The sequence below is a fragment of the Peromyscus californicus genome, unplaced genomic scaffold (genome assembly GCF_007827085.1).
Source record: "Peromyscus californicus insignis strain IS unplaced genomic scaffold, ASM782708v3 Scaffold_9__1_contigs__length_137607984, whole genome shotgun sequence".
NCBI classification, from domain to species: Eukaryota; Metazoa; Chordata; class Mammalia; order Rodentia; family Cricetidae; genus Peromyscus; species Peromyscus californicus.
This window is the reverse complement of record NW_026294617.1, coordinates 108,624,851-108,652,542: the sequence shown is the minus strand read 5'-3', so window position 1 is coordinate 108,652,542 and position 27,692 is coordinate 108,624,851. Positions and strand designations below refer to the sequence as shown.

The following is a 27,692-nucleotide window of genomic DNA, read 5'->3' as shown; positions in this document are numbered from 1 at the left end:
GAATGAGGCAGAGTTTCATTGAAACATCTTCAAGTGGTTATTTATAGTCAAGCACTTTTATTTATGTAGCATCATCAATGAAAATTAGATTTCATGGAAATAAGATTAAATATGAAATTACATCTTTTAGCTTCCTGATGTTAATTGAGCATTAGCTCTGTATTATCTCTTGGCCCCCTCTGAGCATTATGTCCAGGTGAGAGATGCTGCTTTTAGCCATCCTGTGCATTCCCGAACTTGCTGTATGCCCACAACAGTACTGAGCACTTGGTGTCTTTTATATTGTATGATTTTTCTAGTAACCATATACTTACTTATACATAACATAATCATTTCTGCCTATACATACATCACTTTGTAAGATAATAGTCCTGTCTTTGTGCTTTTGTTTTTATCAGGACGCACTGTGTAGCACAGGTTGACCTCACGGAGGAGCCCCCTAATTGGTTATCCAATACACAGTGGTCAGCCCTGGAATCATATATGTGCAATAATAAACGAACTAAAAAAATCTATTAAAAGGGAGAATATTAAAATATCCACAGTCATTTCCATAGTAAAAAAAAAAATCATTTGGTAAGGTTGTCTAATCTGTGGCTGTAGGAGAAACATTTTTTATGCTTGTGTGAGTACCTTTAAGATAAAGTCCTAGAATGATCTGAAGTCAAATATGGCTTTGAATTATGGAAAAATATTTTTAAACAACATAAATATTAAACCATAATTGTCTTAGTTAAGGTTACTATTGCTGTGATGAAACACCATGACCAGAAGCAACTTGAAGAGGAATGGGCTTGTTTGGCTTACATTTCCACATCACTGTTTAGCACTCAAGGAAGTCAGGACAGGAACTCAAACAGGACAGGAACCCTGGAGGCAGGAGCTGATGCAGGGGCCATAGAGGGGTGCTGCTTACTGGCTTGTTCCCCATGGTTTGCTTAGCTTGCTTTCTTAGAGAACCCAGGACCACCAGCCTAGGGATGGCAAGACCCACAATGGGCTGGGCCCTCCCTTATCAATCACTAATTAAGAAAATAACTTACAGGCTTGCCTGCAGCTTGACCTTATGGAGGCAGTTTCTTAATTGAGGTTCCCTCCTCTCCGATGACTCTAGCTTGTGTCAAGTTGACATAAGACTATCCAGTACAATAATATATACAAAAAGCAAAATTCACCAAATAGAGAAAGGCTTTCCAAAATACTTAATATTGAACAGAGTGGGATGGTACATGCTTTTAATAATCCCAGTGAGTTTGAAGCCAGCCAATCTACTACATAGCAAGTTTCAGGCCAAGTAGGTCAGCATAGTGAAAGCTTGTCTTAAAAACAAACAAAAATTTCATAAAATTGGGCCTGACCACCTTGAGTGAGCCTGAGTGAGTTCCATCCCTGGAATATACATGGTATGAAGGACAGAAGCCATTCCTGAAAATTATCCTTTGCTCTCCACAAGCACACGTCATACATGCATCTACATCATAATAAATAAACACATGTAAAATGCTTATTTATAATCTTATGGAAAACTCACATGCGGTATCTCAAAAGTTACATACACACAAGAGGGCTGGGAAGTTCTGGTTTGGGCATATCTGTCTGCTCCATCACACTGCGTTCTGCCCAGCTCTGTGCTGTCTGGCTCGTACATCCTGACATCGAATCAGCACTTTTTCCAGACTTTCTCAAGCAGCAGGGGAACTGTAGACTTTCCTCTAATGTTACATTCTGAATGTACTTTTGGTTCCCATTGGAACTGTGAGAAGACATGAGGTAAATAAATGAAGATTCAGTCAGATGATCCCATATAAGCAGCAGCAGCAACTGTACATTACTCAGAATACATTTCAATATAATAGGCTTATAAATGAAAAAATGTTTATTATATATAATATGTGTATATTTGTATTTCATGTGTTTTGATCATATTCATGTTCCTTCCCCCAACTCTTCCCAGATCCACCCTCCCTTCCATTCCCACTCAACTTTGTGTACACCTCCGCCACCCTACCCCCCACCCCTGGTGTCAAGACCAATCTGTGCTGCCCTTGGATGTATAGCCTTACACTAGAGTGTGCTCAGCATCCCAGGCCTGACACTCTTAGAGAAAACTCACCCTTCCTCTCCCAGCAGCTAAGACTTGGCAGTAGCTGCAAGGCTAGGGGTAGAATTCTCCTGTCCGTGCTGGGATTTGATCTGGCTTGGGCTTGAACTGGCCGTGTGCACTCTGTCACAACTGCTGTTGAGTGCCTATGTGCTGCCGCCCAGCTGTGTCCAGAGGCATGCCTTTCTGTAGTCTCCCACCACCTCTGGCTCTTCCATACTCTTTATGCCTGCCTCCCTTTCCCAGCCCGCCCCCCCTTCCCAATGATCCCTGAGCCTTGGGAGGAAGGGGTGCAAATGAAACTAATTTTTCAAGATAGACTAGTCAAAACTGTTGGAACAAAAACATCTCATACTCCTATCACTTAAACAACTGTTCTTAAACTTTTAGAGATTTTATCTTCTTTTTGTACATTTTTACATATTTAAAATGTACAGAGTGCCTTTTAAAAGCAGAAACATTTTATATTTCTTGACTTTTTCTGTATACATGCAGTGTAAATTCTTTACATTATTAAAATTTCCTCATCATTAGCATCTTTGAATACTTTTGTATTTAGATATACTTTTTAAAAATGAGACTATGGTCCTATTTTGAAGCAAAATGCGTCTCATAGATGCTTTTCTCCATAGCTGTAAACATGAGTTCCTTTGCGTTATTTCACAAAATTTCTCTTGTGGTTCTTGTTTCTGGAATTTGCTGTGAGATAAATTCTCAGCAGTGGAGTTGCTATTTCGAGAGATACAAGCATTTTCAGTATTTGTTAAATGAATAGAGAGAGATATTTTTAAAGGAGTTGTACCAGTTTCTGTTGCTACTAAAATTCACTGGTGTCTTTTCCTGTTACGTTCTTTAGTGATTGTTTGGTTTAGTTGAGGTTTTTGTTGCTGTTGAGTTGGCTGGCTGGCTGGTTAATTGGTTGCTAGTTAGCTGGCTGGCTGGTTGGTTAGTTGGTTGGCTGGTTGGTTAGTTGGTTGCTGGTTAGCTGGCTGGTTGGAGGGTTAGTTAGTTGATTGACTAGTTGATTGGATGGCTGAGTGGGTGAGTGAGTGAGTGAGTGAGTGGGTGGTTTTGAGACAGTCTCCCTGTATAGCTGGCCTGGGATTCTCCATATTCTTCCTTCTGTATCCAGACTCCCAAGATTAAAGGCACAAACAACCATGCCTGGTTCAAGGTGGTTTATATGCTCCTTTTGAGTTACAGCTTAATTGCACTGATGTATGGCTATCACCTTATCCTATCTTCTACCACCCTTTCTCAATGGCAGTTAGGGGTGGACTTCTAAGGTTAATAGCCCCAGAAGACAATGAAAAGCCACCTTAATGGGCAAAGATAAATGGGGGGGGAGGAGCCCCGAAGTGAAAACCTCCATCAAGCAAATGTTCACAGTTGTATTTTATAGGCTATTTATAGGGAGTGTCTGTGTTGATGGCTAAAGATGTTTATTTACATATATAATAACATCCCTGCTCATTAAAGCACCTAGCATTTCCCATGTACATCTGTGGTTCTGTTTCCTTTTGCTACAGCAGAAAGAAAGACCTCAATTTAGATAGTCTCTAGACTGTCTGTTGTTATGATAGATGGTCTCTACACTTTCTGCTTCATGTGGCTGTTTGACATCTCCCCACAATCCCTAGTATGGCTTGATTTCCCGTTCACCTTCCATAGCAGCCTCAGCTGTAAGGTGTATGCAGTATCCCTGTCTTGTTTGGGCCCCTAGAGCTATTTCATCACAGCCCCAATGCTTGTCTGTACTTTTCCGTATTAGCAAACTCCTAAGCTTCCATTGCCCAACCGTTTATTCTCATTCTGTTCCCTGGTTTCCTTCACAAATTCATTTCCCTTTTTTTTTTTTTAATGTCTAATTACCCCATAAAGGGACCTCTTGAGTATATTAGAACTGAAAGTCTCATGTTGTGATATTTCTAAAAGAAATACCAAATAAGGGCCATGTTTTCTGTTCTAGGTTTAGAAAAGATTTAGTTCATTATTCTGTTTGTGTATGTGCCTGAACATGTGTATGTGCTCCACATGTGTGCATGAGCCCTTGGAATTCAGATCGGATTCCCTTGGAACTGGAGTTACAAAGGGTTGTGAGTTGCCAAGTGGGTGCTGAGAACTGAAACCCAGTCCTCTCTCTGCAAGATCAGTAAGTGCCCTTAACTGCCAAGCCGTCTCTTCAGCCCATAAAGGCTCTGTTTTGGTGAACATCTTCCCCTAAGGGACATATGTCTGTTGGCAGTGATTCGGAATACTGTACTTAACCACTAAAACAACATTTAGATTCTGAGTTTTCTTCATTTAGCAAAAAAAATCAGTAGAAAAGTATTTTGTGACTACATTTCAAATACCAATGTAACTAACACTTGTATTCGTTAAAATTGTTTAAATAGCATTCTGCTAGACTTGAGATTTAATCTCTTGACTAAAATTTATTTCTAATGTTATTTTCTGTTCTTTTCCTTTTATGTGCCATTCCTTTAGGGACCCAAATTTGAGGAACACAGATAAATTAGTCATTATTAGGTCACTCAAAGAAACCAATGTCTGAACCAAGATTGGTCAAAGTAGTGTTTCTGAGAGAGAACTATTTATTGCGGTGGGATAATTGAAATTCTAGGGGAAACTAGGGCTTAGAGAAGCTGGTCCTTTTTAGAACCCAGACAGACCATTGCAAAGGCAGAGCTCACCTAACCAGCCATGCAAACACGTCTCTAGATAATCACAGTCCTGCATCTTCTAGAGGACATTGAAACTAGCACAGACTGTGTGAGTGGTCTGCATTTGTTACTGATTCATTTGTGGAAGATGTTTTTAGTTGACACACATGAAAACGGAAGCTCTCCCATCCTTCCTGAGTCTCCCGTGGTCTCTTTTGTTTCCAAAGTATTCTTTCCCTTGTCATGAAAACCATTCCTTACTGTTGTGTGACTTTTCCTGGGGAAACATAAGCAGACATCCGTTTTTACTCCATATTTACACCCATGTTTACTCCAGACCAGGCACCAATGACAGCCTGAAGAAACCTTTCCCTCCAAGTCTTGGGGAACCAATGGGTTTCTTGGTTCCTTATGGCAGCATGGCTGACTCAAAGGCAGCCGTGTCACCACAGAGCCCACCCTAGTGTGGTGATACATCAAGAAAGCTGCATCTCTGGGCTCCACCATCTTCTCTCCCAAGCATCAGTTGCTGTTTGTATCACCTTGAGGAAGGCCTCATGAATCGTTTAACTTTATGAGGTAACCAAGCCTTATAATTTATATTAGCTTCCTAAGTCTGAGTTTCCTTTTTCCCATTAGGAGGGAATGTTTCAATTTATAGAAAGTAGCTAGAGGTCTCTTCGCTGAGGAGCCCAGGTGGGCAGAGGCATAGACCTTACCATGTGCAGAGCTGTTGAGCCTATGTATTTCTTACTGGATGTGGCCTATATCCTCTCCTAATAAGGCCCAGACAACATCACAAATAAATCACAAAGTGATAGGACTAACCTGATGATGAGAGCAGATTCTGGGACCTTCCATCACCATAACATTCCAGTGTTTAGTTAATCCTTGCCACTATGGAGGACATCCCTATAGCTATAAAGCTGTATGTTAAACTATCCCTTGAACCCATTTTGTTGGCCATAGTGTTAAGCACAAATATAGCCACCAGTAGCCCATTGCATTTTCGATGAGCATCCATCCATATGTCTAATTCTGGGCTTTAGGCCTCCACGAAGAAATGATGCTAGGGTGTGTCCATGTAGCCCCTCTGCGTCAGTGTGATGGGTGATCAGTTCCCTGTGGCTAAGCATGTGCCTCCTGCTGGCTCCAGACATCCTAACGATGGGCCTGGTTCAGTGTGCTTGCTCCTCAGATCTCAGCCTTCAGCCCCAGGAGTGTGCGATTGTCAAACTCCTTTCTGTAGATTCTTGCTTAAAGGTAATTTTTGCCTCCCTTGTAAAAGAAGCACAGTAGTAGTACAACACAAGGCTTCAGGAAGTTATTTTAACACTCACTTCACTAGCATTCGTAAACTCTCCTGTGCAGACATTTTGTACACTACCATTTTGCAGCAGTTTGACAAATACACACTGTTTGATCACCGTGTGGTGGAGAGAGAAATCGGTAATGGGCTTTTTTTTTTTTTTTTTTTTTTTTTTTTTTTTTTTTTTTTTGGTTTTTTCGAGACAGGGTTTCTCTATGTAGCTTTGCGCCTTTCCTGGGACTCACTTGGTAGCCCAGGCTGGCCTTGAACTCGCAGAGATCCGCCTGGCTCTGCCTCCCGAGTGCTGGGATTAAAGGCGTGCGCCACCACCGCCCGGCAAATAATTGCATTTTTTTTTTTTTTTTTTTTTTTTTGGTTTTTCGAGACAGGGTTTCTCTGTGTAGCTTTGCACCTTTCCTGGAACTCACTTGGTAGCCCAGGCTGGCCTCGAACTCACAGAGATCTGCTTGCCTCTGCCTCCCGAGTGCTGGGATTAAAGGCGTGCGCCACCACCGCCCGGCCGGTAATGGGCTTCTAAAGTGCTCTGAAGGGCATAAGATAAAGGGGTTGTATTAGAGAATTATAAAGGTAGTTGAAAGGCACTGATCCTTTTGCCTCTCTCTCTCATTTTCTTCTGCTAATTTTCTTGCAATAAGATGATGTTTCCAATTGTAACAGTTTGTGTTGTTGCCCAGGAAATGTTCCTTTGATTGTGACCCTGACTCCCCTCGACTGTCACGCAGAAAGAACGGTTTGCATCACAGCATGTTTCAGCATCTGCTTCACTTTCTCTCTCGGACCAGCCACTTTCTTAGGAAAAAACATTAGCCCTAATATTTGATTTAAATAAGATTTTAAAACATACTTTGCATGTACCTCCCACTTTAACAGGTAGATTTTCATAGCCTCTTCTTACAGAGTATTAAATATTAAAGCCCGAAGGAATCAATTCCTAGGTATGTAAATTCTGGTGTATAAGAGAACTTGGATCGTATGAGCAGATAACTATCACTGTTGTTCAGTTAGACTGTCGGAACTAACCTTTCTGGGATGGCCCCACCCCTACCCCAGTATTTCTAACTAATGTGCTGAGTACTAGTTTGACCATTGCATGTGAAGCAAGAAACACTAGCCAAAGGGGGTGAATCTATTGAACAAATATCTGTACCATATAGTATTTTATACATTGACAAAATTATACTTTAAATTACTGGAACACCACAGCAGTCTCATGCACAATTATAACTCAGGTTATTGAAAATACAAACACATTTTTTATTGTAGAAAGGCTGCTTCCTTGGGCTAAAGCAGGAAAGTACCTTAGCCTAAAGACACACCGTCAACCCTGTTTATCGCCTGCCTCGGTGGGTGTGTAGTTCTTCTCTTGCTGTAGAGGCAGAGAAGGTAGACAGTAGCCAATTAGGCAGTTCTTCATAGTACTGCTAAAACCATGTTGATGTTGGATGAAAATACCATCTGCAGTCTTCCCATCTCACCCTCCAAAATTCTACTGATGTGGGAGAATGGGAAAAAGTGTTTAAGCCAAACAGAAGCCAGGATTTCCCACCATTTTCAAAAAGTTCCTTGAATGTGTTATATTCCTCCTTTAAGAACTTTAAGAGCCTCTGATTTAGACTGAATGGAAACTTAAAGGAGTGTTTGGACTATTCTGTTCCATCTATCCATCACTCACTTCTTTATTCACCTTACTCCCTGCTGTACCAGGGCTTGTTAAATTGTCCTTCTCTGTGTCTTCCCTTCCCTTCAAGAGTCTTCTCCTAGGGCTGAAGAGCTTGGTTCTCTTCTCACAACTTCCTGTAACTCCAGCTCCAGGAGATTTGGCCACATACCCACATGTTGTTTTTCCATCAGCTTTGCGGCTGACCTGAATCTACTGATATTTTAACTACCATCGGCCCTCAGTCAAGCAGCAGCATGGTGGGATTTTTGGTCCCATAGGCACTGACTCTGCCACTGCCACCAAATGTAGTTGTTAACTAAGGCTCTATTGTTCTATTTACCAATAAAGACTTGGGAGTCAGATGTTGAGGTGGAAACCTGCTAGCTCAGAGAGGCTGAGAAGCATCCAGCTGACCTTCCTTTTTGGCCAGAGACCCAGCAAGAGAGCATCTCTCCAGCCTCCCAAACCAAAAAAGACCATGAAACTCCAAGTCCTTTCCTACTTCTTCCTGTGAGTCTCTCATCTGTCTTCCTGGCTTCTCTATACTGTCTATGGCTAATGCTTGTCAACTAGTTGCTGGCGCCTCCCCCTGATTCAAGGTTGATTTTATTAACACAGTTTTGGAGTTTCACAGTGCAATCAAATAACCTACAACACACATACACACACACAAACTCACTCTCTCTCTCTCTTTCTCTCTCTCTCTCTCTCTCTCTCTCTCTCTCTCTCTCTCTCTCTCTCTATCTCTATCTCACTCTCACTCTCTCTCACTAATTTCTTCTCTTGCTACAGTGTCACCCTCACAATTCCAAGTACAGTTAGTCTCTTTACACCACAGAATGGAACCAGAGCCAGTAGGCAGAATTCTCGAGTTACCAGTAGCAATATAAAGCCAGGAAATAGTCTACAAAAAGACATCAAACTTTAAACTATCCCATGGAATGCTCTGCAAGTGAGCATTTCCTAAGTGCAATGCTCTGCCAGTGAGCATTGCAAGTGTCGTTTCCTAAGCAGAGAACAGTTGCTGCCAGTCTCCTTCACAGCACCCTGAACTGTAGATGATCCCGTCCTATGAAACACTCCTCCTAACTAGGATTTATTGTTTTCAAATCTGCACAGCAAATATTTGCTCTGGGTAAGTACTCATTTCAGCCACTAAAGTGACCAGTTTTCAGTGGGAACAGCCTTTACTTGTCCCTAATCTTACTGGTGGTGCTTGGGGTGTGCCTCGGTGGTAGAGTGCTCTGCCGGTGTAGAAAGGTTCCCCCTTGATTACTGCAGAAATTTTTAAAAAGCTCAGTTACACAGAGTGACTTTTGGTCAATTCTGTTGGGAAGCTCATCTTTCCTGAATCACTTCATATTGTTTAGTTACACTTTGTGGGGGGTGAGGGAGCATAGACTACATAATTTTAGTTAAAAGGTTTGTTTATCATTGGCTAGTTTTTTGCTTTGGTCTGTGGAAAACTTAGAAATGTGTGACAGTTCCGAATCACTGCTAACAAAATTCCCAGCTGCACGGTCCAGCACTGTAAAAGGATGCAGCAACCTAGAAGGTAGAGTGTGGAATATTCCTGATTTTCTAGTTATTTAGAAAACGTTTAGTTGGGGGAGAGGGGGATGTGTTAGAACAGGTTTTTTTTGTTTTTGTTTTTTTTTTTGTTGTTTTTTTTTTTGGTTTTTTGAGACAGGGTTTCTCTGTGTAGCTTTGCGCCTTTCCTGGGACTCACTTGGTAGTCCAGGCTGGCCTCGAACTCACAGAGATCCGCCTGGCTCTGCCTCCCGAGTGCTGGGATTAAAGGCGTGCGCCACCACCGCCCGGCAGTTTTGTTTTTTTTTTAAGATTTATTTATTTATTATGTATACAGCATGTATGACTGCAGGCCAGAAGAGGGCACCAGATCTCATTACAGATGGTTGTGAGCCACCATGTGGTTGCTGGGAATTGAACTCAGGACCTCTGGAAGAGTAGTCAGTGCTCTTAACCTCTGAGCCATCTCTCCAGCCCGTTAGATCAGTTTTTAACAGGTAAATTGTGTTGTAGCTTAATACCACAAGATTCATTTAAGCATAAGTTAAATGATTTTTAGCAAATTAGCAAATTGTTAGTCTGGTGGGTTAGATCAGTTTTTGACAGGTGAATTTTGTTGTTGCTCAATACCATAGAATCCATTGTTTTAAGTATAAGTTAAAAGATTTTTAGCAAATGAACAAATTGTGTGAACATCATCAATATCTAGTTTTAGAACATGTCAACTGCCCGGAGAGAAGCACCAGCCTATTTGCAGCCTTTCTCCAGGCTTGCCTGTGGCCCTAGATAAACAGATTACCTCCTGTCCCCGCTGAATGCCTTTCTCTTTCTCTCGTACAACTAGATCCAGAAATGAAACAGCCCATTTACCTTAAGATGTATGTACTAAAAAGTAAAAACTTTAATCTCTGCCAAGAATTTTACCTCAAGTTAATATGGACAGATAGAATTGATTGAAGTTGGCTTTTCAGTAATTTTTTATATTAAAAACTTTTTGCAAATCACCAAGATACTTTATGAACCTACTTCCCTAATTGGAACTCTGTTCTATTGAAAAAATGTGGGACCTTGTGGCTGTCCAAAATTTATGATCCAAGCTGGAAGTGGTGGTACAGGCCTGTAATTCCAGCACTCAGGAGTCTAAGCCAAGAAGACCACTACTTCAAGGCCAGCTTGGACTACATATGGAGTTCCAGGCTAGTGTGGGAAATATGGGGAGACTGTGTTTCAAAACACAAAAAAAAACTAAGATAATCTTAGATCTGGCAGGGATATTCACCAGGTTATTTTTGTTGGTAAAGCATTCTAATACATGGTAGTTTTTGATAAGCAATTGGTTGGTCATCTTTAGAATTTTCAAGAACTTGTTGATAAAATACCAAACTTTTATTTTGAGATAGTGTCTCATGCATCCCAGGCTGGCTTTGAACTTGCTGTGTAGTTGGGGGTGACCTTGAACTCCCAATTCTCCTGTCTCCATCTCCCAAGTTCTGGGATTATAGGTATGTGTCACTAAATCCAGGCTGTGAAGTGCTGGAGAATCCAACCCATGGCATCATGCATACAAGACAAGCACTCTAGTAACTGAGCCACACACAGACCACACAGCCTTAAAACCACAAAACTTAGTGGTTGCTTCTGAAGTGGAATACACCCTCACAAGGCACCCTTGCATCTGTGAGCATTGAAGAAGTTGTTATGTTTGAAGAAGGAAGAGTTTTACAGGAAAATGAAGTTCAAGGTCAAGATGTCCTAGTCTTTAAGAAAAGCTTCAAGGCAGACGATCGTCTGTCTAGCTGAATCCTGTTAACATAGAGTAATAGACCCGTGTTACAAATTTAACATGATGATTTAGTAGTGATTCTAACTTTAATTAATATGATGAATGTAGATGATAGATAAGTTGTTAGCTGGCTCCTTTTGTTCTGTCAAGATGAAGGACAATTTATATACTAAAATTTACCTTCTTCGGTATATCGTGTGTGTGTGTGTGTGTGTGTGTGTGTGTGTGTGTGTGTGTGTGTATGTGTGTGTGTGTGTGTGTGTGTGTGTGTGTACACACCAGATTGCCTGTGAGTGTATGTGTGTTTTGTTTGTTTTGTTTTTCTGATGCTGAAGTTGATCCCAGGGTCTCCCACATTCTGGCAAGAGTTCTAGTTTTACGCCTCAGTTCCATGCCCAGCCCTCTAAGTGTATATTGCTATTTGCTATATAAAAGACTTCCTTATGTATTTATGTCTCTTTCTATTTAAAAGAAACTGCTAATTTTCTCTTGGTCTTTGCATCGACTGTATTGTTCACCTATCAAAATGTCATATCCTGGAGTCAGCAGTGTGTCATTTAAAAACAGAAACCTCTTGAGGTCAGAGTCCTGATTTAAATGTAAGCTTTGCTGTTTCCTATCTGACGACCTTGGGCAGCTTGCTTTACCTTGGTGTTTCTTATCTGACCTTGGACAACTAACTAGCTGTGTCTTTTTTTTTTTAATTGAGCTGACAATATTTTCTAGGGTTGTCATGAGTGGTTAAATCAGGCACTAATGAAGTACCTGATGGGTAAGTGACATTTACTGCAAACCATTGCATTTTGTTGCCATTTTATTCTACTTGCTTTTTTCATGGCTTTATGGTGCATGATTGGTTTTCAGGTTTGACAAACCGTTGGGATCTGTTAACAAACTCATCAGGTTTTTCTTTCAGCTCCCTAACAGTCTGTCTTACAACCTAATGTTAAGCTGCATCTTTTCCTGAATCATAAAAGCTCAGTGTGCAGGCCAGGCAGCAGTGGCACATGCCTTTAATCCCAGCACTCAGAGGCTGGCAGATCTCTGAGTTCAAGGCTAGCCTGGTCTACAGAGCAAGACCCAGGACAGGCACCAAAACTATACAGAAAAACCCTGTCTCAAAAAAAACAAACAAAAATAAAACAAACAAACAAACAAACAAAAAACCCCAACAACGAAAACCACCTCAGTGTGCACATCTCCTTGGTTTCTAATCCCAATTTGTACAAGTAGGATAATATTTTCTTTGATTAGGGTTTAGCTTCTATCTTGAATAGATTAAATTCTTCTAAACATTAAAACTCACACATAAACTTAAGTAAGTTCTTTTCTTTTTTAAGCTGTATTTACACACTTATTGTATCTTATCATAGTCAAGGAGTCACATGCGTAGCAGGGCAGACTTGAAGGTCTAATAAAGCTTTTCTGAGCCTTGGACTTTATACCCCATCGCCTCTGTAAAGGTGTTTATCTAGCTTCCCATCAGCCCTGCAGAGGGAGGCTTCTTGGGAGTGAGTGGCCCTTCAAACTCCTACCTTAGCTTGTAACCTTTTGACTCCGGATCCTATGACCCTTTTTCCATTTTGTTTACTGTAACCTCTGCTAGGCATTGTTGATGCTCTACGGCCTGTCCAGGTTGAATTGCCCTTAGCTGTAGACTGTATTGTTTAGTAGTTATGTATCTCTTTTGTAGCCTTACAGTTATGAAACACGTTTGATATCCTTTATCCTAAGTGCCTGGAGTCAGGAAGGTTTCTTATGGGGGTAAGGGGTAGAGGGACAGATGGTTCAGCCCTTAAGAATGCTTGCTGCCCTTGAGGACGATTCATACTGTGTTACTCACAACTGCTTCTAACTCCAGCTGCAGGGGATCTGATGCCCTCTTCTGGCCTTTACAGGCACCTACACACATGTGGCATACACATACACAGTAATCAAAACAAATCAAAAAAATGTTTTGGATTTGGGAACTTCTTTTATTTTGGAATATTAGCGTATACATGATGATATTTCTCAGGGATAGAATCCCAGCCTAACTAAAATTTATTTACCTTTCATATATACCTTATATATGCAACTGGGGGTAATTTCATACAGTATTTTAAACATGAACCAAATTTGCGTGTATTGAACCATGAGAATTATGGAATCCTGTGAATGCTGAAAAAAATTTAGATTTTTCAGCATTTCAGATTAGGAACAGGCAGCCCATCTACATCACTACACAGAATTTCTTAACAGTGAGGGATCCACAGTTCTCTGAATCAGTGCCCTATATTGGACATTGAGGGTTTTTTTTTTTTTTTACAAATTTTTCTTAGAAGTAGAAATTGAAAACATGCTTAAATATTTTGTATGCTTCTTATTTCACTGGGGAGTACACCTACAAAATGGGAATCCAGGTGAAAGCGCCATCATGATGGCAACAGCGTCATGTGGTGTGATGGCACAGATCCATTGCCACTTCCATTGTTCAATTCCTGTGTTAAAGCCCTTGTCAGATTACAGGAGAAGTCCTACTGGGCTTGTTAAAATTCAGCGACAAATTATATATGGGTATGATAGTGTCAAACCCTTGGTGACATATGGTCTCACCCTTCTTCCTAGGAGGGTGTGTATCTTTGTGTTTTCTTTTCTCCCCATCAATGTTGTTGTTGTTGTTGTTGTTTCATAGTTTTCTTCACACAAATCCCAACTAGTCTCCTTTAATTAATTATTAGAATTTGAGGACATTTTGTCCTTTGTTACGGGGAGTACATTAATCCAGTAGCTTGTGGTCGGGTAGGAAGCATAGATTAGGTTCTGTCATACAGATGCATGTGTGTTTAATTTGTAAGTAGACCGTCCAATGGTATGCATGAGAAAGCTGGTTTATTTGACTGTTCACTCATCTTGGAGTGCTGGCTAATTTTATGTCAACTTGATACAAGCTAAAGTCATCTAAGAGGAGGGAACCTCAACTGAGAAAATGCCTCCAAAAGATCAGGCTGTAGCCAAGCCTGTAGGTCATTTTTTAAATTAGTGATTAATGTGCAGGTCCAGCCTATGGTGGGCAATGCCATCCCTGGGCTGGTGGTCCTGGGTTCTGTAAGAAAGCAGACTGAGCAAGCCATGGGAAGCAAGCCAGTAAGCAGCACCCCTCCATGGCCTCTGCATCAGCTCCTGCCTCCAGGCTCCTGTCCTGCTTGAGTTCCTCCTGTCTTGACTCCCTTCAATGATGAACAGTGCTATGGACGTGTAAGCTAAAGAAACCCTTACCTCTCCAGCGTGCTTTTTGGTCATGGTATTTTATCACAGCGATAGAAACCGTATTGAAGACAGTTGGTTTACTGAGTAGAAGACTCAGGAGTAAAGATGAGAGACATAAAATGCAGGAACACAATACACGATCTCCTGTAGTTCAACAAAGGACTCTAAACTTAAGAGTGCAAAGGGACGCACGCAGCAGTGGGAATGTTTCACACAAGACATCAGCGCACGTAATAACACAACTAAACGTGATATAGACACCCATGGAGCAAAGCAATGCTTTTCCCGTTCCTAGCCCTGGATACTTGATCTGCAAAATAGAAACTGAAATTTATCAAATGTCCCTTTTACTTCACTCAAGATAATTACTTTTTTTTAAAAAAAGTTGATATATTTTTGTTTGTGTGTATATGTGTGGAAGTGTGTGTCTGTATATGCACCATATGTGTGCAGGTGCCCAGACAAGGGTTCTGGATCTCCTGGAACTGGAGTTACATGCAAGAGGTTTTGAGTCACTCATTATGGGTGCTGGGAAACAAACCCAGGTCCTCTGCAAGAGCAGCTGATATTCTCAACTGCAGAGCTGGATCTCCAGACTAATAATCACTTCTTAAAAGTGCACTTCTGGCATATTTTCCTATTATCACTTCCTAAAATTATAAAAAGTACTTAAATTTCTGTAATATGTCCCACTTTGTAGTTAAAAAAACTAAAAGAATCATACCCGTGTACCAAAACCAAGTCTCAGTATTTTGCATTTGCTTTCACAAGGAAGGTGAGTTTGTAAAGACTTAGGCTGTCTTGATGTTCTCTAGGTTAACACATGGCAGGTACGTGGATAGCTTGGCACTGGTTTATGCTCTGGTGTGGTAACCCACACAGGTGAACTAATGGAATTGCCACCCAAAGAGGCACCGCTGTGGTTTTTGTCATTTTCTAGGCAGTGAGAGGAAGGAATAATTATAAGAATGAATATGGCATAGTCATCATCTTCACAACATTGAGGCTGGTGGTTGGATGACACAGATGAATGTATTTAACCTTAATGAAATTCCAAGGAAAATATCAGCTCTGCTAATGACAATCCGTGGGTACTGCACTCACAGAGTGGCTCCTCTGGTTCCTCCCAAGGGCTCACACTCAGCATGATCATTATTTCAGTCAAGTTCATAGTAGTCCCCTGAGGTAGGTGCCGGAGTTCTTTCTCTTGGGGGAGAAGAGTGATTGGATTTTCTTCTCCACATTCTATGTTCTAGAACTAGATGACCACCTTACAAAGGCCGCCTGTGTGTCCACTGATGAAGCTTCTTGTATGCATGAACACCAGGCTAGGATGTAGAATGTTGAATATGTTAGTCAGCTAGGCTGGAGTGGGCAGACACCAGCCGTCGCTGCTTGAGGGCCCGGATGTCTTCCTGGGAAGGAGGTGTCCATGGTGGAGAGAGCTGCTGTTGGAGTCGTCTCGCTGAGGCTCCTCTTTGAGAGAGACATTTATGCTTCCCTCAGCATTTCCACAGGCACTGCAGAGGACACTGGTCAGGCTGGAGGAACACGGGCCTGCTCACCCTCTCTAGTGCCTCAGTAGCCGGGTTGATTTTTCACAGGGACAAGAGAAGGTGAGCTGTGGGAAGTGGATGACCCCTCATGGCTACTCATCCTCCAGTGATCCTTTTTTCTACCAGGTCAACTCCCCTGATGGCTTTTCTTTCTCAAGAGTGGGCTGTGTCTGCAAGTAGATGCCACTCGCCAGAGGAGAGGGATACATAACAAATAAATCTGACGTTTTATCTTGTGGCCAGCTCATCTCGGGGCTTTCTTTCACAATATGAATATTCCCTTGCCTTGCACAGCTATGTTCTTGCTCCAGCTCTTCAACTAAACTAGGTGCTATAGGCTGAGTGTGTGTGTGTGTGTGTGTGTGTGTGTGTGTGTGTGTGTGTGTGTGTGTGTGTAGGCCAAAGGTCAACATCAGATGGCTTCCTTAGACATTCTGCACCTTATTTTTTGAGATAGGGCTGTCAATCTGCATCTTCCTAATAGTTCCTATGCTGTGTTGTCTTAAACAAACAAACAAACAAACAACCCTTTCATCTGCCCCTGCGTTCCTCAGTGTTGAGATAGTAAGTGTACAATAAACTCTTGTAGTTGATCTCTTCGCCACCTTGGTGTTGAGGAAATACCTGGATGTATTCACTGTACCACTTAACGATTTCCTCTTTTTACGTGCATTGAAGGCCTAGCTGTCACTGCACCGAATCTATATTTACCCTGAGAAGGAGGCCTTTAAAATTGGAAGAAGTGTGCTAAAGTTGTGCGGTGTCCTCAGGGTGGAGACTAATTACAGGGTTTCAGAACCCCTCAGGTGGCTGGGCTGGTGGCCTGACTGAATTGCGACTTTCCTAAATTGGGACCAGCTGGCCCATAGTGCAGCTACTATAAGAGTGGCCGCCGGCGGCGCCGGCTTTTCTCAGTGTGGTGAGAAGTCTCTGCTCCTCGGAGCCTGTGGCCCTTGAGCCAAAGGTGCCTTTCCTCAGCCACGGTAGGTGAGAGACCCAAGGAGGGCCGCTTGAATGCTGTGTCTATTGCTTGGTAGAAATTGTGAGTGTAGCAAAATATTGTTAATCAGTTTTTGTGGTACCTGCTACCCGCTTTCCAAATGAGACACAGCACAGGCTTTGTACAGCTTTCCACTTTGTTAAAGGTTGTTGACTTTGTATGTAGCGTGTGTCTCGGTTTCACACTTTAGCTCATGCTAACCTGGAACTTACTGTGTCGCCCAGGGTGACTTCAAAGTCACAGTCGTCCCCCAGCTTCAGCTCCTTGAATGCTGTCATTAGACGTGTGAGCCGCCATGCCCTGCTGTTTGATCTGTTTTTTTCTTAGAGAGGATCCGTTCTATATCTGTCTTCCATATCAGGAAGGAGTGGTGTGGTCTTTGGACAGGTTCTAGCGTATTATGACTTCATGGTTAGCAACTTGTGAAGTGTTTGAAATATTGGGTCCTGGCTTTATTGGAAGAAATTAACAGGGAATTGATTGTTAAAACATTCTTATCTATGCTGACATCAGCCCAAGGAGAGCCCAGCGTCCCAAGATTAAACAATCCAGCACTGGATAAATAAATCCAGTCTCAGTGGCACTGACTTTGTCCTGATGAGAGCTCTGTAGATCAGGTGCTTTGGTATTGGTTTCCTTGTTTTTGAGAATGTTTACATTTCGAATGGTTGGTAATTAGAAGCGCCACCTCTGACCTCCTCTTCTTTTGTTCTTAGGAGGGACAGCAACATCTTCTGTGGGAACGAGAATCAGCTTCCTTGTGTGAATACCCAGCAGATTGTTGTATGAGAGTACTAAGAACCAGAAAGCCACCACCGTCCACGTTTCATATCAGCACATACCATCAATTCTAAGAGTCCATGTGGATCTTGGAAGTAGAAGGATTTAAAAGAGTTAAGTTTCCCCAGAGAACAAGAACCTTACCATCTCCTTTAGCTCTGAAGGCTGGCAGACAATGGATATCATAGAGACAGCAAAACTTGAAGGTCATTTGGAAAATCAAACCAATAACTCCACCAACACTTACACAAGCCCTGGTGAAGCTGTAGACGACGGAAACAAAAATGGCAATGGTAAACCCAAGAGCTTATCCAATGGGCTACGAAAGGGTGCCAAAAAGTACCCGGACTACATCCAGATTTCTATGCCCACTGACTCCAGGAACAAGTTTCCCCTGGAGTGGTGGAAAACGGGCATTGCCTTCGTGTATGCCCTCTTCAACCTTGTCCTCACAACAGTCATGATCACAGTCGTGCACGAGAGGGTCCCTCCCAAGGAGCTCAGCCCTCCACTCCCAGACAAGTTCTTTGATTATGTCGACCGGGTCAAATGGGCATTTTCTGTATCAGAAATAAATGGGATCGTATTAGTTGGGTTATGGATCACCCAGTGGCTTTTTCTGAGATACAAGTAAGTATGGACTACTCATGTGTTTGGGTTTTGGTTCGGTGTGTTTTGAAAAGAGATGATGTGTGTCATTGAAATTATCTTTCTCAGGTTCTTCTAATGCATTTAGTTTTACCTAGACATTTGTAGAAAGAAGTTGTAGATAGACATACTTGAATAAATTCAGCCACTGTTCCACAAGTGTCCATTGAGTGATCACATATGAAAGTAGGAAGTTGCATTAGTCTTGTGTGTGGAGGGTGACTTAGTTTATCAGCAGTACAGTGCCTGGTTTCCAGTGGTGTGGTGCCATGTTCCTACCCTAAATTAAGATGCTTGGAAATGCCTCTAATCCCAGCACTCGGGAGGCAAAAGCAGAAGGATATGTATGAGTTTGAGGCCAACGTGGTCTACCTAGAGAGCTCAGGCCAGCCAGGACTACATAGGAAGACCCTGTCTCCAAAAAAGAAAAAAGATGCTAGGAAAGGACTAATGGGTATTTGGGCTCTCTGCAGGTGCAGTAGGGAGGAGGCCAGGGCACTTCAATTTCCTAGGGGATGATGGGTCTGCCGTCAGCAGCTTGCTTTGACTTTACATCTATTCAGAAGTTCTTAAGCGTTCCTTCCTTTCTTGTCCTTTTCCTGCCAGGCACAAAGTAACCGGTGTTTGTTTAAGAAGCTGGATTTGGAACCGGGTCTCAGTGGTTTGGGTTTTAGATTTCCAAAGTAAACTTGTCCTCCTTGCCTTTCCCTTGGCATTGTGAGGGAGGACATGGCTCGGTAGTTCAGGCCCTGCGTTCCTCACTCCATCTCAGAACTGTACCAGCCCGGAAGCAGTGAGCTAGTCTTCTCCCCTTGAAGATATGTGAAAAACTGGACATAGCTCTGACATGGTTATTTCTGCTTCTCTGTGTGAATTCTGACTTCTGGTCCACAAAATGGGAGGCTGCTCAATTCCTTGCCATTGGGATGTTTGCTTTCTACTGGATCCCAGGAATTAAGTCCCTAAAATTACAAGTTTGAGCAAAATACCCACCATCTAGGGTTTAAAAAAAAAATGTGAAGCAGGTTGAATTCTTCTAATTACAAAGCAGTAGTCAACTTGAGTCTCTGTTCTCAAAGGGATCTTGTGGCACTACCACTGAACTCTTATTTAGCATTGAACCAGGGAAAGCCAGCTCGCCCTGTTGACTGTTCCTGTTCAGTACTGAGACAACAAAGCTAGGTTGCCGAGTCTGAGGTAACTCAGCTCTTCCATCAGCTATCTTGGAAGTACTTGTTTAATCTCCCCTCACCTGAAACCCTAGAATGTTCTTGAAATAGCTATCAGTGGCAGGTGCCTAAAATAGATATTTACACATATTTTTTTAAACTAGAAGTCCCAACAGTTGCCTGAATTTGACCTTGGTCCATGTGAGAACCAGTGTCTTAGAGGAAACCTAAAATATGCCTCATCTCTGAGGCTGCCTGTTGCTCTAGAGAGTCTTTTGGTCAGTGGTGGTTTGGAAAGTTTGAGAGCTGTGAGGGTGTGAAACCCAGTGGAATGAATACACTATATGTTCTAGAGAATTTAAAACACGCACCTGGAGGCGGGTAGTGCGTCTCCACTCACTCCCAAGTTCAGAGCCAGCGCTTCCAGACATAACATCACCATGAGCTGGAACTGAGAGCGTACAGGCCCTTTCTACCCATGCTGGTGCCCACAAGATAGTCGTGCCATGGGCAAAGCCCTGGGGTCTGGAGGTCGGTGATCTCAGTCAGCTTCTAGAACAGCGAACGGGCTTAGGCTGAAGACTCCAAAGAGCTCACAGCTGCAGTCAAGACACCATCCACATAAAAGCTGAACAGGGAGGCCGGCCGGGCGGTGGTGGCGCATGCCTTTAATCCCAGCACTGGGGAGGCAGAGCCAGGCGGATCTCTGTGAGTTCGAGGCCAGCCTGGACTACCAAGTGAGTTCCAGGAAAGGCGCAAAGCTACACAGATAAAAACCCTGTCTCAAAAAACAAAACAAAACAAAACAAAAAAGCTGAACAGGGAAAAGAACTTTTTGCCTTTATTTCTTGACCCATCTCTCTCTCTCTTTTCATTTTAATTTTATTAATTTTTTTAAAATCTTTGAGATAGAGACTGTCCTTAAATTCATTATGTAGCTAGTGTTGACCTTAAACTATTGATCCCCCTGCTGCTGGCTCCCAAATGCAAGGTATTGGTTTGTGCAGTATTATAAATCGAATCAAGGACTTTGTGTGCATGGCAAATATTCTAACATCTAAGCCACATTGCCCCAGGCCTTTTAATTTTTAACTGGTACATAAAAACATACAAAATTGGATTTCATAATGAGATATTACGTATAAATTTATATGAGTGTGTACTATGTGATGTTTAAGTTAAGCATGCCTCTCTTTTAAACACTCCTTTTAAAGACATTTTTTAAATTTATTTTATTTTATGTATGTGGGTGTTTTGATGCATGTATTCTCTGCACCATGTGCAAGCCCGGGGCCCACAAAGGCCATCGGATCCTTTGGAGCTGGAGTTACACATGATTGTGAACTGCAGCGTGGGTGCTGAGAATCGAACCTGTGTTCCCAGTAAGAGCAGCCAGTACCATTAGCCACTGAGCTGCCTCTCCAGCCTACTTATGACTTCTTTATGGCAAAATATCCCAAGTCCTTCCAACTTGTTTTTGAAATGCAGGGCACATTGTTAACAGTAGCCATCTTGCTATATGGAACATCTCAGCACGTCTTGTTCCTAACTGTAACTTAGTACACATGATCAACCTTCCCACATGACCCCTCCCAAATACACAGAGTCGCCCCATTCTCTGGTAAACTCTAGTCTATGCTCAACTTCTCTGAGACCAATTTCTTTCAATTTGGCATAGGGGTGAAATTATTCTGTGTTCATTTTTTCTATGCCTGGCTCACTAAATGTGATGATCTCTAGTTCCATCCAAGTTGTCACATGGCAGGATTGAACTCTTTTTTTTTTTTTTTTTCTTTTTTTGGTTTTTCGAGACAGGGTTTCTTTGTGTAGCTTTGGACACTTTCCTGGAACTCGCTCTGTAGCCCAGACTGGCTTCGAACTCACAGAGATCCACCTGCCTCTGCCTCCCGAGTGCTGGAATTAAAGGCGTGCGCCACCATTGCCGCCCAGCTGAAGTCTTTTATTTCATGTCCGAATAGTACAATACTGTACATACACATGGCCTCTTCTCTATCTGTTCATCAGCTGGTGGGCACTTAGACTGTTTCCATTTTGTGGTTGTCGTAAATAATGCTTTAATAATGCTTCAGTAAATGATAGGGCAATCTTGTTCAGAAAAAGGCAAACAGTTCTAACCCTTGTACCCCTTTTTATTTTCTTTTGCCATTTAAAAATCAATAGTGAATAAGATCATAGCGAATCAATCCAATAGTTACTTTGGACATGCTCAAAATACAATTCTCTGAAAACCTATGCAGTCAGAGAAACCAATTCATGCCGAAATTGTCAGTCTAGCTCTGGATGGTCCCAATTAAAATCTTCCTTCCCTAACTAGGCTGTAATGAGTTGTCACATTTCCCTGAGTATCCAATTATGTAATGTCACCTGATCCATTAGATTATTCCTCTATGGCCACAGCTCACTTACATCTCTGGTGTGTTCCCTAGAGGGTTTTGTTAATCGGCGAGTTGACTGAAAACAGAGAGAGGCTTATTGAATTTCCTGGCAAAGGAAGACATTTTTTAGGAAAGGAAACTGTATAGATTTTTCGTGTTCTTAAGTTTCCCCTGTTCCCACATTTTTGGTCCCTTCAGGTTCCAAATCACTTAGATATACTTCAGTGTATAAATCTTTCTTTATGGAGATGGGATCAGTCTCACTATGGAATTATGGGATGGGTGGCTCACAGGCCTTAAAATTCTGTGAAACTGAGGTTTCTTTGTTAATTCCATTGTGTCTATTATTTTTAGTCAATTAAACATTGAATCACATTGCATTAGAAATACAGGGAGCCAGGGATTGTTGCTTGCACCTGTGATCCCCACACTCAGGAGCCTGAGGCCAGAGGATCATGAATTTGAGGCAAGACTAGGCATATAGTATGGTCCAGGCTAGCGTGGACTAGGGTGCGACCCTGCCTACCCACACCCCACCCCAATAAAATAAAAACAACAAGACGGACTACTGGTAAACCTATTTCTCCCATCCCTGTGTTCTCTTTAGGTCCATAGTGGGCCGCAGATTCTTCTTCATCATCGGAACATTGTACCTGTATCGCTGCATAACTATGTACGTCACTACGTTACCTGTGCCCGGAATGCACTTCCAGTGTGCTCCGAAGGTAAGCCTCCGGGTCCCACGGAGAGGACTCTGTAGAGCCACCCCAGAGCACTCACTCATGCTTTCCCACAGTCCTCCATGTACTTTCTTTGGTGTCAGCTGCAATCTGCTTTAGATGGGGAAACATGCTCATTAAGAACTTTCCATTTTCACATACAAAGAATCGGCTTTCTGCTAACTAAAAATTCACCAGTGTTTGACTCTGCTTTGTTCGCTTATTTCTCTATCTCAGGCATTCATTCTGTAAGGATAGTACTTAGGGTCCCAGGCACTGTAGTGTGACCAAAGCACAGGCCCTCCCCTGGAGCTTATACTCTTTCAAGGAACAATAAATGATCAATAAATTCATAATGTATCACATGATGCCAAGTCAGGTGATCATCACAGGAAAACAATAGGAACTTTTTTTTACAGCAAGGTTAGGAAAAGATGTTTTTAAAAAAAACTTGGCAGGAAGCAAGGGAGAACTAGCCACATGGGTCGGGTGAGAGCCACAGGCCAGGAGAGGAGTTTAGCTGCCTTGGGTTCAAGGAACAGCAGGCAGTGAGAGCGTCAGCAGTACTGGCGACAGACTGCAAAAGTTCTCACTGCTGTTGTGACGTCTCTTAATCCAGGACACATCTTGCCAGGAAGATTGACAGACCACACTAATGGTGTGGATACGGTTTGAGAGAGGAAAGTCAGGGACCACTCTAGATGATTAACCAGTGGAAAGACGGAGTAGGCTTCGCTGTTGTGGAAGCTGTCCGAAGGGAAGTTACAGTTTCTTCACGTAGCGTTCAGGCACAGGCTGGCTGTTCCTCGTCATAGACCCCTGTGCACTCTGGCTCGTGAAATGGAAACTTACAGAGCACGTGCTTTCTGGACAAGGGGACGAAGGCTAACATTAGCCTTCACTGAACACTAAGCAGATGTCAGGAGGGAACGGGACAGGGTTGCTCTGGAGAAGCCAGCCATCTCCCTTACCAAATATAGGTGTGGTTTGGAGAAACAGTAATTTCCTAAAGCCATCAAAGCAGAATGTGTCTGTAATTAAAACAGTGTACACATTGAATTTAAACACTGCCTGGGTTTGACTGAAACTAATTTAAGACGTGAGAGTTCAGAAGCCAAACAAGAATGTCCGAGACTTCGAGGTGGCCACCCACCGCAGAGTAAGGCAAACCCTTCCTGGGAATGGAAGGGTCACTGATTAGAAAAAGACAGATTAAAGGTCTCCCTTCATGGAAGAACTGCAGTTTTCCAAAGCCACATCAGTAAATATGCTGAGGGAGAGCCAAGCTGCAGACCCGCCTGGTGGAGGTTCCCTGGCTAATCATCCGCCACGTTCAGTGAACGTGCCCTCCTCCTGGGTAGTAGGCTGAAGTTGCCTGTGACTCAGTTCTGTAAACGGACACATGCATCTCCCCGTCCGGCTGAAGGAGATGTGGTGAATAGAGAGCAGGAGTCAAAATTGCATTCTAAATTTGGCCCAGCTGCTGCTTCCTAGCGCTGCCTCGATGCTTGTGGCCACAAGACTCTTCGATACCTACCTGTTTCCTGTGTTGGCAAGGCTGGTGAATGTCCTTCAGAGTGAGCAATGACAGATCCGCACATGCCCAAGCCTCCCTCTCTCTGTGAGAAGGCGCCTCTGTCTAGAAACCAACAGCTCACACAACTCATCACTCCCAGAGTTCTCACAGTGGCATCCCGGACTCTTCCAGTTTGACCGTCAGCTTCGGCCTCATCTATCCTGTGGCTTCTTTACGTCCTTTGCGTCCAGCTTGCTTCCTGCACCCACCCAAGCTCTGGCTTACAGCCAGAGTCTCCATTTTCTTCAGTGTGTGTCTAGGTAAAACTTGGCTTAGTTGTGAAATGTTTTCATTTTTCTAAGTCATTCTCTTTAGCGACAGTGACATGTTCCTTTCCCATGGAATCCTTTTAGGGCTAGCTTCCCCTCACCATGGCTAGAGCTGGCCAAGGGGCTTTTCTTTTTCTTTCTTTTTTTTTCTTTCCTTTTATTTTTTTTTAATCTTTTTTCCTTTTTATTATTTGAAATTTTTTTTTTTTTTTTTTTTTGGTCTTTCGAGATAGGGTTTCTCTGTGTAGCATTGCGCCTTTCCTGGAACTCACTTGGTAGCCCAGGCTCGAACTCACAGAGATCCGCCTGCCTCTGCCTCCTGAGTGCTGGAATTAAAGGCGTGCGCCACCACCGCCCGGCTATTTGAAAATTTTATACATGGATATTTTGTAAGTTTTTTCTTTTATTGAAAATAGTTTTTTTTTTCACATAACCCCCTCCTTCTCCCCTTCCCAGTCCCTCCCCATGTCCCCTCCCATCCAGATCCATGCCCTTTCCATCTCTCATTAGAAAACAAACAGGTTCCTGAGGAAATATAAGATGATAGATATAATATGATAAAACAAAAATAAATACATCAGAACGGGACAAAACAAACAGAAGGAGAAAAGCCCAAGGAAGAGCCCAAGAAACAGATATAGACACAGAGACCTGGTCTACAGAGCTAGTTCCAGGACAGCTGGGGCTACACAGAGAAACCTCGTCTTGAAAAACAAACAAACAAACAAACAAACAAACCAAAATAAAAAAAACCCAACACATTACAGTTAAAACTTAAAAACTGATTTTGGGGGGTGGGGTGAGGGGGGAGCTTTCCTCTTACTGTTTCCAGGCTGTGGTTGATTGTGAGACCTCTGAAAGCAAGCTGTCGATGGGTTGGGGGCTATCATGTACCAACACTGCTGAAGAGAAGAGAGGACACCATGTGTGGTCCAGGAGGAACTGCTTTGTTTACCCCTCAGGGCGTCTGACCCCAAGTAGAGACACAAACGACCTTAAGTGCTCCTACCCTCAGAGTATGAAAGTTGCGGGGTGAATGGAGGGCAGTGGAGGTGACGTGTCCTTGCAGTCTCGGGCTGCGGTACTTGGGCATCGTGTGTGCTCCTTTCTGTTGGAGCTCATCGTGGGTAGTTTTCCGCACCAGTCTCATGACAGGAAAAGGATGGTGGCTGCTGAGAGCACCAGTGCTGTGCTGTATCTTCCATGTCAAGGGCATGCTGCTTCACCCGATACGTTTCATCCGAATGCCTTTGAGGGGTTCCGGAAGTCAGCCGTGGGGTTTGTCAACAGCCTCTTGCCTTCCTCAAGTGCGTGCACTCCTGTCCTCTCCACAAGCCTTTGGGCCTTTGAGAAGGCAGCCTATGAGCTATTGACAGAGCACCTGCTCACACTGTGAGCCGGGAAGACGAGACGGTGGGAAAAGAGAGGGGTGGGCCCCACACCCCTAAGAGGTTCACCACCGCTAGCCTAAGACCTCCCAGAAGGTTCCATAGCTTAGCATGTGCTCCCTCCCTCCCTCCCTCCCTCCCTCCCTCCCTCCCTCCCTCCCTCCCTCCCTCTTAGTCCCCCTACCCCCAACCTGGTGGTCTCAGGCTCCCAGAGATCTGCCTGCCTCTGCCTCCAGGAGTGTGAGTACTGGGATCGAAGACATGTGCCACCCTGCCTGGCAGTTAATAGCTGTCTCCTAATAGCATCACCTTGCTACCCTGGAACTAATCCTTAAGCATGTAAGAGACTCTTACCCAGATCTTAGTAAGGACTGGCCACTGCTGGGAACTCTTTGGTTTTGCCAGCTGGACGTGCTTGTAGCAAACTTCAAGGTAAAATGTCTTAGAAGCCTCAGCCCCTGGACACACTAATTCTGCTCTGCGTCATTTCTATATAGCAGTGTATTACAAGCCGAGCAGCTGCGTGTGTTTGCCTTTTCACACAGGTTTCTTGGTAACCAGGTGACTTCCTGCAAGAGCAGTGTGCTCTAAACCAGGTCATTTTCTGGTCCCCTAAAGGCAGATGTTTTAGCCAAAGATTCTGAATGTGGTTCCTTATTGTCCTGGGCGGGGTTGTATTCCACCTGCTTTGAGGCTCTCCGCATCCATCTGTACACACTCTCCTTCACAATCCTTCACAGTGTCCACTCAGGCAAGACATGATAGTGTTTGCTCCGCCTGCCAGCCTAACCACTGGTGTGGCTGGGCTGCCGTGCTTCAGGGACCAGTGTCCAGAGGCAGAAGTACTGAGTACCAAGAAGGCAGGCATGCCACCAACCTGTCCCCAAGATCCCAAGTGACTAGTCAGTACCAGTCCTTCTGCGTTTCTCCCGCTTGCAGACTGTCATGCTCCGCTTCCTGAGTGCCGTTCTTAGATCCCCAACACTGACTCTCTCCACATTAGGCTTCCCTGCACCTGTCCACCCAGCCCCAGCCTGTCTCTTCTAAGTTGTCCTGCCTCATATTCCGATGTACTCTTTCTTGTATGCTTACGTTCTAATAGGATGTACAGTTTTCAACTACTGCTGGACGTTCCTGCCCTAGCCTGTCATTGTTTCTTTTTCTTTTTCTTTTTTTTTTTTTGGTTTTTCGAGACAGGGTTTCTCTGTGTAGCTTTGCGCCTTTCCTGGGACTCACTCGGTAGTCCAGGCTAGCCTGGAACTCACAGAGATCCGCCTGGCTCTGCCTCCCGAGTGCTGGGATTAAAGGCGTGCGCCACCACCACCCGGCCCGTCATTGTTTCTTATGACGTCATTGTGGTTTAGAGAGGCTTCTGTACCCTTGACCCCAGTAGAGAGCGTAGATTCCTTGTGATATGCTTTCCTGACCAAAGCTTTGACAGCTCGATGGTACAGTCCCTAATGTGTCCTTTAAATTGTGAGCTGGGTTTCTTGTAACCATGTTTCCAGCATACACCAATGAGGCTGTATGCCCGCTCGATGCCGCCCACTTAACACAAGGTGCCAGCAGATGCGGTGTACAGCTTAGTCGGACGGTAATGACCCCAAATCCTCACTTCTCCTGCCAAGAGGAAACAAAGGAGCTCCAATCTGCCTTTTAGCACATAGTGATGAAGTCATTGGTTATTAATATTTTTAAAAGCTTTGCCCAAGGACACAACACCACTAAAACATATTATTAGTAACATACTGAATAATTTAAAACATGTCAATAAACCCTACCAACATAACGAGGAGAACCTACTTGGAGGAGTTTCCTCTTGGAATATTTTTGACTTTTTATGTTAAAAGGAAAAATTTGAAATGAGGATAAAAA

At 43.2% G+C, this 27,692-nt stretch overlaps 1 protein-coding gene across 3 annotated transcripts in view; it reads left to right on the top strand.

The window, feature by feature from the left end:
* The window catches only part of Sgms2 (sphingomyelin synthase 2), an 84,461-nt gene that overhangs the window by 46,330 nt on the left and 10,439 nt on the right, over nucleotides 1–27,692 (top strand). For all 3 annotated transcript variants that reach the window (XM_052731314.1, XM_052731315.1, XM_052731316.1), the window contains exons 2-3: nucleotides 17,589–18,282; nucleotides 22,473–22,590. In XM_052731314.1, the coding sequence (XP_052587274.1) occupies nucleotides 17,828–18,282; nucleotides 22,473–22,590 (573 nt within the window). In that variant the 5' untranslated portion in view covers nucleotides 17,589–17,827. The remainder of the gene's footprint in view (nucleotides 1–17,588; nucleotides 18,283–22,472; nucleotides 22,591–27,692) is intronic.